The 19,019-nt window shown below is 39.0% G+C and overlaps 1 protein-coding gene across 6 annotated transcripts in view; it reads right to left on the reverse strand.

Moving 5' to 3' along the window:
- The window catches only part of PIAS2 (protein inhibitor of activated STAT 2), a 54,798-nt gene that overhangs the window by 22,941 nt on the left and 12,838 nt on the right, over nt 1–19,019 (reverse strand). For 5 of the 6 annotated variants that reach the window (XR_005600333.1, XR_005600334.1, XR_005600335.1 and 2 more), the window contains exon 2: nt 9,482–9,956. Coding sequence is in view for 3 of the 6 variants with exons in the window: in XM_039544286.1 (XP_039400220.1) it covers nt 9,482–9,956 (475 nt within the window). In the remaining 3 variants the exon portion in view is untranslated. Of the gene's footprint in view, nt 1–9,481; nt 9,957–16,373; nt 16,530–19,019 lie in introns of all 6 variants that reach the window. The other variant, XM_039544288.1, reaches the window with a different exon arrangement.

A 19,019-nucleotide genomic window follows, 5' to 3' on the forward strand; every position in this document is an offset into this window, starting at 1 on the left:
TTTCTTTGTTGGGCCTGTCCTGCAGTAGGTGATTTCTGGGTACTCTCCTGGTTCCGTCAATCTGTTTTTTCACTTCAGCAGGTGGGTATTGTAGTTTAAAAAATGCTTGATAGACATCTTGTAGGTGTTTGTCTCTGTCTGATGGATTGGAGCAAATGCGGTTGTATCTTAAGAGCTTGGCTGTAGAGAACAGATCGTGTGGTGTGTCCTGGATGGAAGCTAGAGGCATGTATAGCCGTCAGTGGGTTTCCAGTATAGGGTGGTGTTTATGTGACCATCGCTTATTAGCACAGTAGTGTCTAGGAAATGCAACGCTTGTGTGGATTGGTCTAGGCTGAGGTTGATGGTGGGATGGAAATTGTTGAAATCATGGTGGAATTCCTCGAGGGCTTCTTTTACATGGGTCCAGATGATGAAGATGTCATCAATGTAGTGCAAGTACAGTAGGGGCGTTAGGGGACGAGATCTAAGGAAGCACTGTTCTAAGTCAGCCATAAAAATGTTAGCATACTGTGGGGCCATGTGGGTACCCATAGCAGTGCCGCTGACTTGAAGGTATATATTGTCCCCAAATGTGAAATAGTTGTGAGTGAGGACAAAGTCACAAAGTTCAGCCACCGGGTTTGCCGTGACATTATCGGGGATACTGTTCCTGATAGCTTGTAGTCCATCTTTGTGTGGAATGTTGGTGTAGAGAACTTCTACATCCACAGTGGCCAGGATGGAAGATCACCGATGGATTGTAGTTTCCTCAGGAAATCAGTAGTGTCTCGAAGATAGCTGGGAGTGCTGGTAGCGTAGGGCCTGAGGAGAGAGTCCACATAGCCAGACAATCCTGCTTTTCGGGTGCCAATGCCTGAGATGATGGGGCGTCCAGGATTTCCAGGTTTATGGATCTTGGGTAGCAATCAGAATACCCCTGGTTGGGGTTCTAGGCATGTGTCTGTACAGATCTGTTCCTGTGCTCTGCTTAAGAAACTCCCTGAAAGATGGTGTAGTTTCTTTTGGTAATCCTCAGTGGGATCAGAGGATAATGGCCTGTAGAATGTTCAGACTTCTTTACAAGTCTAGGGGCTCTCCATTTGTCCTCCCTGTCAGTGAGAAAAGGCCAGTGAAATTTTCATCTCTTAAAAGTAGAGAAGAGTGGGTGTGGGTTTAGAGATTTTGCTACTATGGCTCCAAAAATTGCCTATACAAACTAGGACTGCAACAGGCAACTTGGAAACACTGAACTGCCATGTTGATTGTACCACTGGAGGCAGAGAATTTGGGGCAAAGGCAGAAGGGGCATGGCCAAGTCTCTGAGCCTCATAGAAAAGCCTGGGCTGCCAGTATTTTAAGAGGGGAGTAGTCCAGAAATCTCAGATTTTGGGAAAGGTCAGGATCCAGAAAATATTACAAGTTTTTCTTACTATGCAGAAGTGGAGTTAAGGGTGTGCTCATAGGTATTTTTTTGGGCCTGAGCTGGTAAAATTCTCATGATCATTTGGAAAGGCTAATGTAATACTCCTGCCTATGTGTGGTTTGTTTGTGTTTTTTTTTTAAGATAAACAAGTCACCACTATATCGCTAGTTTGCAAATATATGAACTACTCGTCCCTTCAAAAAGTCATAAGGGAATAACTGTACTCCTTAGCTGCTCAACCATAAAAGAGTCTATCTGCCCTCCAAATCCCTAATTCTCAAATACACACAGTGAGTTGTTTGTTCTTGGTCTCAAGAGCCTTCCTGGGTCTACTACATGGGATTATGCATAATCCAAGTCAGTTTTATTTTAAAACCAGTTTTCTTACACACACACAAAAAATCAGTAGTTAATTATCTAGATATATTTCATGTAAAAAACTCATATGGAACTAATTACACCAAGTAAAGCTCTGTTTAGGGATTGGCTGTAGCCAATTTGTAAACAATTGTAGACAATTTCATTTGTAGAGCTTGATGTGCACTTCATTCAAATGGACAATAAAAATGGCATTTTAAGGGTTCACTCTCTCTCAATAAAACTCTAGCTCAAGCATGCCTGGTTTACAATTTTTTTCTTCTTCTTTTCTTTCCTTTTTTTAAAGTGTTTTTCCTGCCAGTCCTGCTAATCATCAAGCAAAATTCTTGACTTCTGCATCATCACTGGTAATAATTCAATCAGACAAAATTCTTGCACTCATTGACAATTGTGCAAGGCTACCAGAAGTAAAAACACTTCTATTGACTTCTATAGAATCAGAACATGCACAGAGAACACATCTGCTAAGTAAGAGTGGTGATGTTCCTCCCCACTGCCCAAAATCACTTGTACAGCCTTACTCTAACATGGACACAGGCTGAAACCACCTATGGACTATTCTATTATTGAACGTACGGCAGTGGATACATTTGCCAACCATGCTCATCATTTGACACCAAATTCTTCAGGAATTCAGGATAAATGCTATCCTTGCAAGCAGCTTTTCCTTTTTTAGTGGCCACAAGACCCTTGATTTCTTCTACTATGCAATATGGGGATATATAGGTGAAGTGGCAGAACTTTGTTGGATGTTAAGAAAGAGCTCTTTCTAAACCTTCTGTCTAGCCAAACAGGTCAGTTTTGGTTTTTGAATTACAAAGGAGGGTGGGTGATAGTATTGGCTGTCACTTTTGGTTGACAGTGTTTTTCCTAGGTCAGTGACTTCAAGCTCACAGGCTTTACTACTAGAATGAGCGTAATGAAGACCATCTAATATTTTGTTTCATCTTTTCAGGCATGCAGAGTTCAATGACTATTAGTGCTTTTGCTTTGTCCAGATCATAGCTCTTCTCATACTCTTCAGCTGCCAGCAAGTAGCTGAGACCATGTGATAGCTGTGAGGAATGTGTTTCACAGCACCTTTGGTAAGATGATAAACAAGGCGGTCAGAGATTCCTGGGACTGACCAGATATGGTGTATCCTTTGTACAATTGCTGCGGCATATGCAGTGCACAGCTAAACTGACATGCAGAATAGCAGAGCAGTGTTGGCTGCAAGCAAAGTTTCCAAGCACTGTCTGTGAAGCTTTCAGAGGAAAAACACTATTGTCTTTCATCAGAAAGCAGAGGTCCGGTTTGTGTTCAGTATTCTATCTGCCAGAGCAAAAAGTCCCTGATTTTGAACTTAAACAAAGAAGGTAGACATCTGCAAATGAGGTCCACCAGCTGCATCATGTCTGCTATAGCCCTATTGTGAGTGGTAGCTATTTAAGTCACAAAGGTACAAAGCCAAATGGGTGGGGAGGTAATACAGATTTCATTCATTCAAGATTTGGAGGTCTGCAAGCATTCATTATGGTCAGTTGTCCAAGCTCTTACTGCAGCAACAGAATCTCCCATGGTCTTGGGATCCTTCAGGACTCAGACATCTTTAAGACCATGCCCAGGCCACACTTAACGTCGTCATTCACAGTAGCAATGAGTTCATAACCATGAATGTTGCATCTTGCAGTTTGCTTGTAGTCTGCAGCATGAGTTTCTTGATAGATCAGCAGCAGCGTTAGTCACCTTGAGAACTCTTAAAAGGTAGAGATACTTAGCAGGTGACGAGCCTAAAAAGCTGTCATGAAGTGATAGTCATTGCCTTCTTCAAACATGGGAAGCCAACACATGATGCTGCCGACAACTGTCCAGTATCACTCCTCTTCACAATTTGCAAGTTAATGGAGAGAGAGTGTCTTACTGGCCCATCTCACCCCATCTTTGAGGATGCTTATGGCTTTGAAAGGCTGAAAAATATTGCAATTGAACACATTTTTTAAAAAAGGTGACTTCATAAGCATGATACCTGGCAGGGAACAAGGGGAAGGGTTTAATTACTCCAGGAATGCAAACATGTAGCACAATTGTGCTTTTATATTGTGGACAGCTTCTCAAGGTGGGAATACCTGTTCATTTCCTCCTCCTAGATTTAGCATTAATTTTTATCAAGTTTCCCCATATTGCTGGCCATTCCCTCTGTAGTAATTATTTAAGGAAACTTTGCTGTTTGGTTCTATACTCTAATTTAATGTTTTCTGTCAAGACTATCAGTTGCTTTTACAAATAAACACCTGCAACAGATAGAAAAGCTCCTGGTTTGTGCTTATTTAGTTAGTTTATATAGGAAAGAAACCTTCTAAAATACTATATGAAATCTGCATTTGGCTACAAAAGAATATCCCTAAATCAAAATTAAGTGTTTCATCATGACTAAAACAAAAGCAGCTCCACAAGCCACCCGAAAGTGGAGATCACTAGAGGCACAATGCACAGTACTTTTAAAATTTAATGCCCTACAGAAATACTAACAACAAAATGAAACTTCAATACCACTAGAAGATAGAGATACTTAACTAGCATTGCTCAAAACAGAGCTGAGATGCCATCTCATTGCAGTTGCAGAATATTGTTTCATTTTCATTGTTTTCAAGGGCATACATATGCAAAAAAAAAAGTGAAATTTCACTCTAATATTAGAGTCATTTTTAAAGAAAAAGTACTGAATTCTGTAAGGAAAATGCTATCCCCGCAACAAGCCATGCACATGTATATCAAAATTTGACCCCAGATCTCTTTCGGAAGGTTTCCTATGCTGACTCTACTAACTGATATTACATGTCTACCCTGATATAACACGACCCGATATAACACGAATTCAGATATAACGCGGTAAAGCAGTGCTCCCGCGGGGCGGGGGGGGGCTGCGCACTCCAACAGATCAAAGCAAGTTCAATATAATGCGGTTTCATCTATAAACACGGTAAGATTTTTTGGTTCTTGAGGACAGTATTATATCGGGGTAGAAGTGTACTATTATAAAAGCAAAAGTGGTCCTTGTTAGAGCCCATTAGGAAATGGATACATGAGGAAAATATAATGACACTATATAAATCCATAGTATGCCCACCCCTTGAATACTGCATGTAGTTCTGGCCATCCCATTGCAAAAAAGAGACCTACTAGAATATAAAAAGGTACAGAGAAGGGCAACAAAAATGATCAGGGGTATGGAACTGCTTCCATACGAGGAGAGATTAAAAAGACTGGGGCAGTTCATCTTAGGAAAGAGAAGGGGGTGGGGGAAAGAGGTCTGAAAAAAATCATGAACAGATTAGAAAAAGTGAATGAGAGTGTTATTTACTACTACATATAACACAAGAACCAGGGGTCACCCAGTGAAATTAATAGGCAGCAGGTTTAAAACAAACATAAGGAAGTACTTCGCACAACCCACAGTCAACCTATAAACCTCACTGCCAGGGGATGTTGTGAAGGCCAAAAGAATAACTAGGTTATTCTATGGAGGATAGGTCCATCAATGACTATCAACCAAGACAGTAAGCAGTAAGGGATGCAACCCCATGCTCCAATGTCCCTAAGCCTCTGACTGCCAGAAGCTGGGACTGGATGACGGGGGATGGATCACTCGATAATTGCCTCTCTCGTCATTCCCTCAAATATCTGGTAGGGGCCACTGTTGGAAGACAGGATACTGAGCTAGATAAGACCACTGGTCTGATCCAGTATGGCCATTCTTATGTTCTTTTTTCCTTGTTAATGATCTGTGTCTTTATATTGGCACCCAACACCATAGTATATAAGCATCCAATATCTACAAAGACTAGGACCCCTATCTTTAATCTAGCATATGGGGACTTTCATTTGAGCCATGGCTTGAGTACCTACTGCATACAGCAATATTTTCCACAGAGTACTTCAGGCCAGTTTCAGCTTTTGGTTCATGATATTATACAACAGTGAAAAAACATAAGTTATTCTGTACCCTGCCATTAAGAATAGTAATATGCACAGACTGTTTATAAACAAGCCACAAAACTTTAAGTAAAATTTATTTTAATAAATGTCTTAAAAGAAAAACTGACAACCACCAAATCTCGATTACAACTTCCTTGCAGTATGTTGATCTGTTTGTTCTTGGTTCAGTGCTCGTAATACTCAATATCAAGTCATTTTCAAGACCTAATCAGTTTCCTTTTTATCATAACCATCGTAGAAAAACAATTTACATTTACGTAGATTCAAAAAACTTTGCATATTCATTGCCTCACATTTCTCTGTCAGCAAACTCACTTACAGCATGCTGTGCACCCTGGAAGATACTGACACTGTCAGAGCTGGTTGAAATATTGGGGAGAAAAAAAAAAAAACCCCATGCGTGTTTTCTACCTTCCTCCTCAAAAAACAAAAACAAACCAACCCAGAAAAATTACACATACTACCATACAAACAAACCCCAAGATCTGGAACATCTAAAAGAGTTTCCAAAACCAGGTCTAGCCAGTGGCTAGACCTAAGACAGGTGCACTACTCTCTTCCAGGCTGTACCAATACAGACAAACTGCTTTAGACTACCTGGTTAGTAGTAACCCAATAAAGCATGCTATAGTGATATATAAATAGTTGGATTACACTTACATCCTTGTTTAAAGTAATTCTGTATCCATATAGAAGTATTTTTCCAAAACGTTTGCTAGTTGAACACAATCATGCTGAAGATCTAACTGTGGTAGTTATTCACACTACTGGAACAAGCCATTACTTACCATCAATAAACTTATTAACTCATTAAGACATGTTCACAGCTCTGAAAAATTAACAAGCCAAGTAAGACGAACAATTAATAGGGCTGTAAAGCGATTAAAAAAATTAACTGTGATTAATTGCGTCATTAATTGCGGTTAAACAATAAGGGAATACATTTATTTAAATATTTTTGGATGTTTTCTACATTTTCAAATATATTGATTTCAATTACAAAGTGTACAGCACTCACTTTATATTTATTTTTATTACAAATATTTACACTGTAAAAAACAAAAGAAATAGTATTTTTCTATTCACCTAACACAAGTACTGTAGTGGAATCTCTATCATGAAAGTTGAAGTTACAAATGTAGAATTATATACAAAAAACCCTGCATTCAAAAACAAAACAATGTAAAACTTTAGAGCCTAGAAGTCCACTCAGTCCTACTTGTTCTCACAGTCAAGCGACATTGTAAATAAGAAGCGGGCAACATTATCTCCTTTAAATGTAAACAAACTTGTTTGTCTGAGCGATTGACTGAACGGACTTGTAGGCTCTAAAGTTTTACATTGTTTTGTTTTTGAATGCAGTTCTGTAACAAAAATCTACATTTGTAAATTGCACTTTCACGATAGAGATTGCACTTGTATGAGCTGAATTAAAAAAATACTATTTTATCATTTTTACAATGCAAATATGATATAAAGTGAGCACTGTACAGTTAATATTCTGTGTTGTAATTGAAATCAATATATTTGAAAATGTAGGAAAACCAACCACAAATATTTAATAAATTTCAATTGGTATTCTATTGTTTAACAGTGTGATTAAAAGTGCAATTAATCACAATTTTTTTTGAGTTAATTGCGTGAGTTAACTGTGATTAATTCCTAGTTATTATATTACTTGCTCAGCACCAGCATGCTTGTTACTGTACAAAAACAGAAAATGCTACAATCCTTGCCTTGTGGAGTTTACAATTCAAAAGATTAAGTTCAATTGAGAGAGAGTATAGGGATCACATATAAGAGATTGCATGAAGAAATGGGTTTTAAGAAAAGAGGGAGCTACTAACGAATGACAAAATAGTCTATCGTAGTCATGGGGGCACAGGTACAGAAGAGGGGAGGGGAAAAAAAGAAAAGGAATTAGGAAAAGAAAAATCCCCACAATAAGCAGGGAGTGTGAGGGAAAATGAGAGCACAGATGGGAGGTAGGGACCACCTTATGTGCAGTTTTAGAAGCATGAATATTGAATGTGATGCAACAAACTGAACTTTTAAAAAAGCAGAAACCAACATATTCACAAAGATACAGTATATGTTTTCAAGGAGATGGATTTAGACCCAGATTTTGAAGGTATTTAAGCCTTAGTGCACTCAGCACTGCAACGCCTACGTCATTTAGGAGCCTAAATCTTGTTTTCAAAAGTGATCTAGGCACTTAGAGCCTTGGACTAGATCACTTTTGAAAATGAGATTTAGGCCCCTAAAAGATCACATAGGCCTTGATGCACTCAGTGTTGCAATGCTTAAATACCTTTCAAATCTGGGCCTTTGAGGATAAGCAGGACTTCAAATTGCTGAAGTGCACACGACAGCTCTATTCTGTACTCCAATAAAAACCAGTCAGGGCATGTCTACACTTGCCATTTAAAGCGCAAAAATGTCCCCTTTTCACGCAAAAACCACGAGAGCATCTACACTTGCCAATGACTTTTTGCAGTGAAACTTTCACCGCAAACAGAAAACCACTTCCATGAGATGCATACAGTTCTTACCAGTGATACTTTTGCGTTGATGTGCAAGTGGAGACATGTTCTTCCTGTTCACACAGCTTTTAGTCTCCCGAGGATATCCCACAGTGCCTAAGGTGACCACTCTGGCGAGCAGCTCTGCTGCTCTGATACCAGGTAAACAGATGTCCGACCCTCTCCCTGTAAAGCTCCAGGAACTTTGAAACTCCCCCTCCTGTTTTCTTGGCAAGTGCTCACTTATCGAGCAAACGATCCCCTGCTTAGAGCAGTGCTGAGCTACTGGAGCTGATCAGTGTTTGGGGAGAGGAGTCTCTGCAGAGACCCAGGATACCGTGCGATCACCCTCCTTTCCCACAAGGCCTATCCTCAAAATGGAGAGAGCTGCACTATGGGATAGTTGCCCTCAGTGCGCTGCTCTCATCGGCCATGGAAGTGCTGCACATGTGAACACGATCTGATGCCTGTGGAAGTAAGAGAGAACACAAACCTGCACTTTTCTTTTACCGGTTCCCTATCACTGGTGAAACTGACAGCGCAAAAACTCTGCCAGCGTAGCCATAGTCTCAGTCAATAAGAGGTTAAAGTGAACAATCACTTCTTCACAACCATCATTCATCAAGTGATTATACTAAATGAGTGCAGTAGATTTAATGTCAAATTCATTATGAAGAGCTAGGCTCTTCAGACCCTACCCTGAAAACAAACATCTCAAATTTTCTGTAGCTGGAGAACAGTTTGCTAACCTTGAAACTTCCTTCTAGCAACATGATAGCGCAATTTGTGATCACCCACATGGATCAAAAATTATTTTCCAAAATCCATTTTCTACTGGCCTTGTAGGTTTCTCCTTGCTTATACTGATCCTAAGTACATTTTTGCTTCAAAGATCATATAGGAAGTAAATTCTTTAGTATTTTCAAAGGCAGAAAAGAACCATGATTTTGAGTGTCACTTGGCTGCAGGTAAAGAACATTATTGCTTCTGGGAGTGGAAGTTAGAGCAATTTATAAAATGCCAAGCAGCATTTACTGTCTTTACAAAGTGGAAATGTTGACCTCTATACAAATGTATAATTTGGGAAGCTCACTATTTTATGGATCTGGATTTACTGATCAGATGTAATGATCAAAATGATGGTTGCTTTAGTCAGTTTTAACAACAAACTCTACAGATTGCTTAATTTAACACTTACCTAAACTTGTAGGTTTAATGAGAACATCAAGCACATCATAAAATGGGAGGCTTTTTAGCTGAACATCAGGATGGACAGGTGGAATTGGAGGTGATGGTTGCTGCATCTCAAAGTGAGGCTTAGTGTCTTGAAGCAGCACAGAACCAACAGGCGATGAAGGGGATTGAGGAGTGACTGAAGTAGAAGGTAGTGGGTGGATTCCAGCAACAGTCAAGTCAGGTTCCACAGGAGAGGAGCTACTATCCAAATTGAAAACTGAAGGTTTTATAGGTGACAAGTCAGACAGACTTTCAATAGTCCTTGGGTACCGACGCCTATAAAGCTCTCGGATTTTAATTTGAACTGCTGGGCTGCAGCCACTCTTCAATAAATGCAGTGCCCTCATCAGGAGGTCATGTTTGCGCCCACTTTTATTACGTCCAGCAAAGCCCAACAACACTTGTAGTTCAGAAACTCGAAAACTTGATACCATATTCTAAAGGGAGAAAAAAAGTTAAGGTTAGCACAGTACTCCCAATATGTATAGCATATAAAATTCATTTCTGAAAGTACATAGATTTTTATAGCTCAGCTTTAAGATTTATTCTTAAAAAAAAATTAAAAAAACTCTCTCCCTGAGTATAGCTTTGCCCCTTGCGCATCTCCAAAATTTGAGTATCATCTTGCCTATTCAACTAGACCAGTGTTTCCTAAAAAGTGGGATCAATTCCTCAGGTAGGATCAAAAGGAGGCACAGCTGGTTTCATTTTCCTGAAGAAGTGTTCAGCTTTCCAGAGTTAGAGAAACAGTGAACTAGATAGATAACTAATTTTGCAAAATTTCATATGAATTACCACCATTCAACTTTACTTTGGAAAAAAATCAAAATAAAATTTTAAAAAGGATTAGCACTCATTTAAAAAGGTAATTATGATGACTTTTTTTTTTAAAGTACCCATCATAGTGCATCTACGTTCCAAAAAATAATTACATGGCATTTTATAATTAACTCATTAACTTTCAGAACTGTCTGATTTTATGCTTGAGAAAATTAAAAGGATATTGTCAACTTAAAACTTCACACCTACCTGACCTTTCCCCACTATTATCACAAGTAACACCTAAAAAAATAAAATCTTTCTTCAGCCTGTTTACTTTGTGAATTTGAGAGTCCTCTGTGTTTAGACTGTTTACTATTTCTCCTACATATTCTGCTACTCAGTCAATTTCCCTGTTTGTGTGGGACTATTCCACAGAGAAGATAATTTTTAAAGATAGAGGGGGACATAACTGGAAAATGTTTATGCAAAACCACAAGATTGGCGGGGGGGGGGGGGGGGGAATAAATCAGAGGCAGGTTAGGACATGAAGCGACCTGAGATCTAGTCAGTTTAACAAAAAAATTGCAAGTTGAGTGTTCCTTGAAGAGACTCACTCAACACAACAGGGGGACCAGTTGCTGAGCTGGTGTTAAAACTCCAGTGGAACCCCGGTTATTCAATCTAATTGGGACTAGGACCAGATTGGATAACAAAAATCCAGATAAACCAGAGAATGGTTTCAAGCCCTGGCCACTGTCTGCCTCAGGCAGCTAGTGCTTTGATAAATATGGAGAGCCGAATAATGGAAGCTCAGTTAAATGGAGTTCTACTGTAGTTTATTCCTGGTTCCCAGACGATGTTCTGTAAAGCATGCCCCTCTGTCTTACTATGACAACAACTAAGAGCCTCATTTTCAAAAGGTGTGGAGCACTCACACTTCCCATTGACTTCAGCTGGAATTGAGAGAGAAAGATGAAGGGAAAACAAGAAAACCAGGCCATAAATTTCTATTATTTCTTCCCTATTATCATTAAATACTCAACCTCAATTTATCCTTTAATTACTAATCTTGAATATCTAGAATCTAAATGTTTGAAGTGGGGTGTGTTTTTCCTAGACTATTAGCAGTTGACAGTAATTGTGATTGGACAGGTAATTTCTCATAAGTGTGCAATTGTCTTGGACAGTCTTGATATCTTTTTAGTGCAAATTCCCATTAATACTTGGCTAACAGATGCCATCTAAATGTACTACAATAACTGGCTACAGTTATTTGAACCATATAAATATGGAGAGGAATTATGTAGAATGATACATGATATTGCTAGAAATTACAGAACCAAAATTGCTGAAGGGAAGAATTAGGGTGACTATCAGGAGAAATTTCATGAGAGTGAAACACAGTAAGGTGTGAAATGTGGAAGTCTTGCAGGGGAAGTAGAGGGAGTCCTATGATCTGACACATTCTAGTATTTTGTCCAGGATAGCTTTAAATGTACTGTAAGTAACAATACTAATTATCAGGGAGATAACGAGATGACCTAAATAGAAGTTTGAAATGGCAGGGACCTAGGATTCTATAAAACGTTAGTTTACTGCCAACTCAAATGGTCTTCAATTTTTGAAAGTAAATAAAATATTGATATTGGAAACTGTTGACAATACATTTCAAGATGGATTTATCTGCTCTAATACCAAAATAAGGGATAAAACTATCATACAATTGTGGACTAGGTAGGTAGGGAAAAAGTTATTTTTAGTCTAAATCAGTTGCCTCCACCAGAGCAGAGATGCAACACAGTTACTGATGTTATCCTCCTCTTCCCCCAACCCCCTATGGTTATATAGTTCCCAGCTCTGTATGTCCAATTCACACCTCTCAATATACAGTTATTTCTCTGTAACAACTTGGTATTAGAATCACTATAATCAATTTGGCTGTCAGCAGTTATTAGCCATATTGCAGGTATTGACATGATCTCTGAACTATTTTTCAAATAAATTTACTGGGGATATGTAACAATTCTCACACTATACCGTATAATACATCTGCTAAAATTAGCACAGACTCGGAATTCTCAAGTTGACTGCCCCCCGCCCAAAATCACCTCAAATTCTCACTCCCTTCAGTTAAAGCAGAAAATCTCCAAAAACTACATATGAAAAAAAGATTAGAAACAAACAGATATGCATATCCAGCCATCTAGAAATGACTATCAAACTGTCAAAAGGACATATATTTTAAAATCCTTTGACATATTTCCCTCCTTCAGGTCCAATCACGCTCCCTGTGAAGTCAAATTTTTAAGGTTTATTTTTGGGCCTGGGATGGAGATTTAAAGAAAACGTTGGGGCTTTATAAAAATTAGCTTAAGTTAACAGTTTAATTAAGAGTCTTACAATGTATTTCAAATTTTAAAAAAATATAGGAAAATAATAAGATTTTAATATTAAAAAGAAAGATAATTGGCTTAAATTAACATGCTCTTGGATGTCAGACTGTTTACATACAAAATGCAACAAAGAAATTTAATAGCATTGGGAAGTTCTTAATTTAGGTTTAGGGAATAAAACTTTTTGCTGATAGTATTTATGGAATCCATTTTGACCAAGAGAATTTAAACCAAAATGTAATGTGGAAACTCCTTCGATCAAGAGTTAAAGAAACAGGCTATGCCTTGCAGTACGCTTTCCATTTCCCTTACTGCTTGTGTGCATTCCTGAAAATTAATCAAGGCAAAATTTGCAGTCAAGTATGTTTAGAAACAACTCATGCTTAATGTGGAAATTCTAAAGACTAGCATTTTGCTATTGCATATTGGTATAAATGTGACAACCCGCTAGTTAAATGGAAAGTCAATGCACCTCAGATGCATCTTGTAAGTAGAAATACATGTACACTGCATTGATGCACAAAACTTGTGCTTTTGAAGAAAAATATTGCTAACATTGATTTTACTGCAAGTGATTAAACACGCTCAACAACAGAGCATTTCATTTAGAGCTGGATTCTGCTTTCCCTTTAAGTCAACCGTAGTTTTGGATGCGTAAGGGATGCAGGATCAAGTTCCTACTTCATAATTTACTTCCAGAACCTGCAAACAGATCTGCCAGAATGGACCTTATGTTTCTATGGATTCCCATTAAAATCAACAGGATCCTGTAGGGACATAAGCATCTACTCTTGTGCATCTATTTGCAAGATCATGCCTTAAGTAATTTCCAGTAAATATTTCCATTTATAAGTTAGACCTAATGTAGGTTCCAAAAAGTTGTTTTCATTTTTTGTTTGTTTTCTAGATACTGCAAAACTATAGCCTAGTTACCAGCATGTTTTTCACACTACTGCTCTGATATGGGCTACTGATGGTGCTTTTATGATTTACTTTTAAATTTCCAGTCTCTCTTACATATAACCACCATTTGCCCTTTTTAAATCAAGGATGCAAGCTTCAGATGTAAAAATCTAATCTCTTCCTAGCTATGACTTCATGCTTTGTAAAAGTTTCATCCAATCAGCTTCTCTTCCCCCTCCCCCCACCCCCCGGGAGAAAGTTTGAAGGAAGTTTTGTTGAACAAAGTTTAAGTTTTAAACAGGAAAAATAGTCTGGGAGCTTCAAGGGTTTTTCCTGTGCTTTTATAATCCAAGTGTGTTTTTGCAAAAACAAGATTTTGAAGGCCATTAGATCCAAATATAGACAGGAAAGTTCCACCCATTTAAAAAAGTTGAAATCAAATAAGAAGTAGTTACTATTCAAAAACTATTCATGATTGTTTCAAGTCAAGCCTTAAGTTTAGCAAGTGAATAGGAACTTAGCTTTCAAAGCAATCTAGGGAATTTAGGTATTTTCCATTGAAATTAATGGAAGACGTGTCTAAATCCACTACTCTACTTGGAAAAAACTTCAACCAAGAAGTACTTGAATCTCTACATTCTTTTTTCCCCCCCAACTCATCTTTTAGTCTTCAGACTGCTAATAGTGCTGCTAATGTACTTACATATCACCTTTCATACAAAGATCTCAAGACTGTCACAGGCAATGAGTAGGGCCATATCAAATTCCCAGTCCATTCTGGTCTATTTCATGACCACCGAAATTGAAAATTAGTCAATTTCACATTGTGATGTTTACACATCTGAAATTTCAGGGTGTTGTAACCATGTGGGTCCCGACCCAAAAGGGAGTCGGGGGCATGGTCCATGGGATTGCCACCCTCACTTTTGCACTGCCTTCAGAGCTAGGTTCTGAAGGCAGCAGCCCCGGAACTTTCTGCAGTCACAGGAGGTTACCGGAGGTGGAGGCGAGTCTGACTTCCCCCGTGCTGCTGGGGGTGCTCCTAGCTGCTAGTCCCAGCTAGGCTGGGGAGGGACAGGACTTGCTCTTCCCTGCCCAGTCCCGGAGCTTCCTGCAGCTGGGATAGGTACCCTGAGGTGGGTCTGATTCCCTCCCCCTTCCCCACAAGCAGCTGTGCAGGAGAAGATTAAGTCCCATCCATTCCAAGCCCAGGGGGGACTGGCAGCTGGAGCCAGGGACCAGGTAGGAGCCCCTGGCTGGGGTGCCCCCAACCCTGCCCCTCCCATCCAATAGCTTGATTTCATGGTCTGACACGTTTCGCGGCCAGGAATTTGGAAGGGCTCTAGCAATGACAGTTTATGTGATTTGGCCAAGGTGGCTCACCAACACTGTGACAGACTCATGAACAGAACCAGGCCTCCTGATTCCAGTTCTCTGCTCTACACTCACGTAACAAAAATGTTAGCAAGATCAACTCGAAAATAAGTATGTGCACTGAAATAAATGGAGGTATGCTTGTTTACACCATCTGATTATCTGGCCCTAAAAGGGAGGGCAAGAAGAATACAATTTATAGCTAATGAGGAAATGTATAAATTAAGCAGTAGGTTTTCAAAGCTGCATGCATCCCAGTGCATGGTACTGTAAACCATAACTGCATGTTTGTGTTGGATGCACAAATCTCTGAAAACTTGGCCCTACATGCTCACCACTCAGGTATCAAGGAATATCCCATCGTTTTTTTTTAATCCTATGAAATAGATGATCTCACTTTTTCCCCCCGTTAGCATTCTTTAAATATTGCTTGTGTGAATTACTGCATCTTAAAACTCTAGAGTATTACAATTCATCTTCCCCCCACCATCCCCCCATTTAATATTTAAGGTACCAAACCTGTAACACAAAATCTCTGTTCAAAATATGTGGGATGTGTGTGTGCAGGGACTGCAGGATGAAGTCCCAAATGTTACAGATTACCTTACAGCTACAATCAGTTATTTTATTAAACATAATGAATAGAATGTTCTAAACAATGTCGTGATCTCTACAGCATATAGTTATAGACAATTGTTCACGGTCTAGTCACAGCTGCATTCCACCACTCAAGTTTTATCAAGAATTACACATTGGCTTTGTGTTAGAAATCATAAACCCAGAGCCCTTGATGCAAGTAATACATGACAAAAACTGAAAGATGTGCACAATGGGGCATGACAAGATAAACAAAATTCATCCACTTTATAATATGCTGTTTCCTTCCCGGCTAGCAACTGAGAATCCACACTTTAAAATGCATTATTATACTGGATAAAATTAAATGTGTTAAGTGCAGTGGTTTTAATTTTATACCTGAACAACTAATGTTACACAGTATGGCAATAGTTCAGTATACTGTAGATATACAAAATGTTTTATACACCTGCACATCCCATAACCATTTTCTTACTCTATTTCTTAATACTAAGGACACATATAGAATTTTACATGTTGTGAGGATTAGTTAGTATTTGTACAATGTTTACAATACCCTAGTTAAGTAGGCAACTATTCTCCCCATTTTACAAAGCGTGGAGATGGATGCAGAAAAGTTAAAGATCTTATCTATGGCGGCACAAGGATTCTGTTGTGCAACTGAAGTTTAAAGCTCAGAACTTTGAGACTTTCAAACTTGCATGCACTCCTCTCAGCCACCATGTTTTTTGACTAGGATGTTATTAGTCCCTTGATTAGATGTGTGTCAGCAAGTATTACCCAGTCTGAAAGCAGATGCAGTTATTAAAATGAGATGCTACTTACTTTCCATTGTTTACAAGCCCTAATGAAACCTGGTGTGGATTCAAACTTCTTTTTGGGTACAGAAATGTGGATCCACTTGAATTTCTTTCTGCTGGCACATTCTTCTTTCCTTCCAAATGGCATGACAGGTTCCCAATGTCACACCTAATTTGTTTCCTAATGTAAAAGGAATGAACATGTATATTCTTGTTCACCTAAAACTTCTCTATTGTCCACACAGATGGAAGTCTTGCAAGTCACAAAATATTAAGAGATAAGCACAAAATTGTGCTTCTTTCAACCTAAACCTTCAAGTTCCTCAGAGTGCTAAAATGCTTTTAAAAGAAACACCATTATATTATACAATTAAACCATCTTATTCAGAATTCATCTGATCTTTCCAGAATGTTAAGGCCTGTGAGAGGTAAGGCTTACTCTGGATGTTTTTTGATGACAACTTCTCTCAAGACTTTCTTCAAACTACATTCAGAGCATTATTTTGCTTGGGAAAGATAACGACCATTTCCACAAGAGACAACAAAAGCTTATACTTTAATGCAATAGTCTTTGGTGTATTTGTATAAAGTATAATAAAAAGCAGTCAATTCTACAAACTAAATAGAGTACCATGACAATCAGGAACACCTCTCCAAAAAAATTGGGAATATGGCGGCTCCTACAAGATCTGCTGGTTTTCTTTAACCACAATGAAAGGCTTCCTGCCTCCAACTCTTTGGTTGTGGCTCCCCACACAGTATGTTAATACCACAATCATAAAACACAACATAAAAATGCTCCTTCACCCCAGAAAGCTGAGCACACTGACTACAGCATCCCCATACTCCACTGGCCTGAAAAAAAAAACCCACCAGAATCAAGCTTGAAGCCTGATCTGCTGCTTCTAAACTTCCAGCGAGCTTACTAATAAAAATTGATTTCCAAGCTGCCCTAATGTCCCTTCACAAGACAGGTAGAGACCACATATTGAGGTGAACAGCTTGCTCAGCATCAGTGCAGCAAGCAACTCTGCCATGCATCTGATGAAATGGGTTCTAGCCCACGAAAGCTTATGCCCAAATAAATCTGTTAGTCTAAGGTAATAGGTAAGGTGCCACAAGGACTCCTCGGTTGTTTTTGCTGATACAGACTAACACGGCTACCACTCTGAAACGGACAATACTGTAGATTAATCCACAAAACACTAATTTAGGGAAGAAATTTCTGGAGGTTAATCCATAAAAGCGGTTTGAGAAGAAGCCATTCTCCTCCTTGACTGTGGGGCATGCAGGAGTGGCTGTCAAAAAGAAACTTCATACCTGTGAATTGAATTTCTGTAATTCAGATCCACTAATCCAAACAGGTGAGTGTCATGCTCAGTCTTTTAAACTGTGATTTATCAATGGGAGTAAAGGCCTTAATGGCTAGACATGCACTGCACTCTCTCCAGCAGCAACATAGGATCACAAAAAGAGATCCTAAACCACCACTTTCCCAGTGCTAAACAGACATCAAGATAGTCTCTGGACTAGAGAAGCTAGATCACAGACACCCCAGTTTACAGGTAAGATAAATAGAAATGGAAATATCAGAGCCATCACTTTGGACCAACAGTCACTATCTAGCATCATTCTACAACTTTTACAAAGAAAGGGTAATCCAGGGGTTAGGCACTAGCCTGGAACTCAAGAGACTCAGGTCCCTACCCCACTACAAACTTCGTGTGTGACCTTGGGCAAGTCATTAAGACCTAAATGCCTCTAAAAATATGGACATGACTCGCTCAGCAATGCAAGGCCTATGTAACTTAGGAGCCTAAGTTTCACTGAAGTCAATGGTACTTGGGTCTTCCAATGCTGAAATACTTTTTAAAAATCTGTGCCCCACTGTCCTATCTGTAAAATGGGGATAACATTTCCCTCGGAGGAAGTGTTCTGAAAATATCTACACTGAGGACTGTGAGGCACTGAGGTACTATGATAATGGGGATTTTATTTTCTAGCAATGTGTCTTATCTAAACCAATAACTGAGGCAGGAATATAAACTAGGTACGAGGATAAGGGAAAGCATAGTTTTTCTCATCAAATCCTACCCTCATCATGGAAGCTGGAGGCTCCTATAATTTACAATGAATGTGATCCTGCCCCTATTCTCTACTGCAGTGGTTTTCAAACTTTTTAAGCTGTATACCCCTTTCCAAATAATGCAGTCTACTGTGTACCCCTATTGGAGAAAGGGTCATACCTACGAAAACGGGGGGGGTGGGAGGGAGGAGGAGAGGGAGAAGGTCTGTAAGGGATAACATGATGCACTGGCTGTCAATACAGGATTTCTCTCACATGCCTCAATGAAGTTTTACATACCCCCAAGGAGTACGCATATCCCAGTTTGAAAACCACTGCTCTACTGGATCATTTAATTCACCACATTAGTAATAATATAAAGCTTTCTTGGATCATACAGCCCTCTATCAGCCATAGCAAGGGACAACCTACATCGGGGTCGGCAACCTTTCAGAAGTTGTGTGCCGAGTCTTCATTTATTCACTCTAATTTAAGGTTTTGCATGCCGGTAATATATTTTAACGTTTTTAGAAGGTCTCTTTCTATAAGTCTGTAATAGATAAATAAACTATTGTTGTATGTAAAGTAAATAAGATTTTTAAAATG

Source organism: Mauremys reevesii, linkage group 6 (assembly GCF_016161935.1).
Source record: "Mauremys reevesii isolate NIE-2019 linkage group 6, ASM1616193v1, whole genome shotgun sequence".
Taxonomy (NCBI): domain Eukaryota; kingdom Metazoa; phylum Chordata; order Testudines; family Geoemydidae; genus Mauremys; species Mauremys reevesii.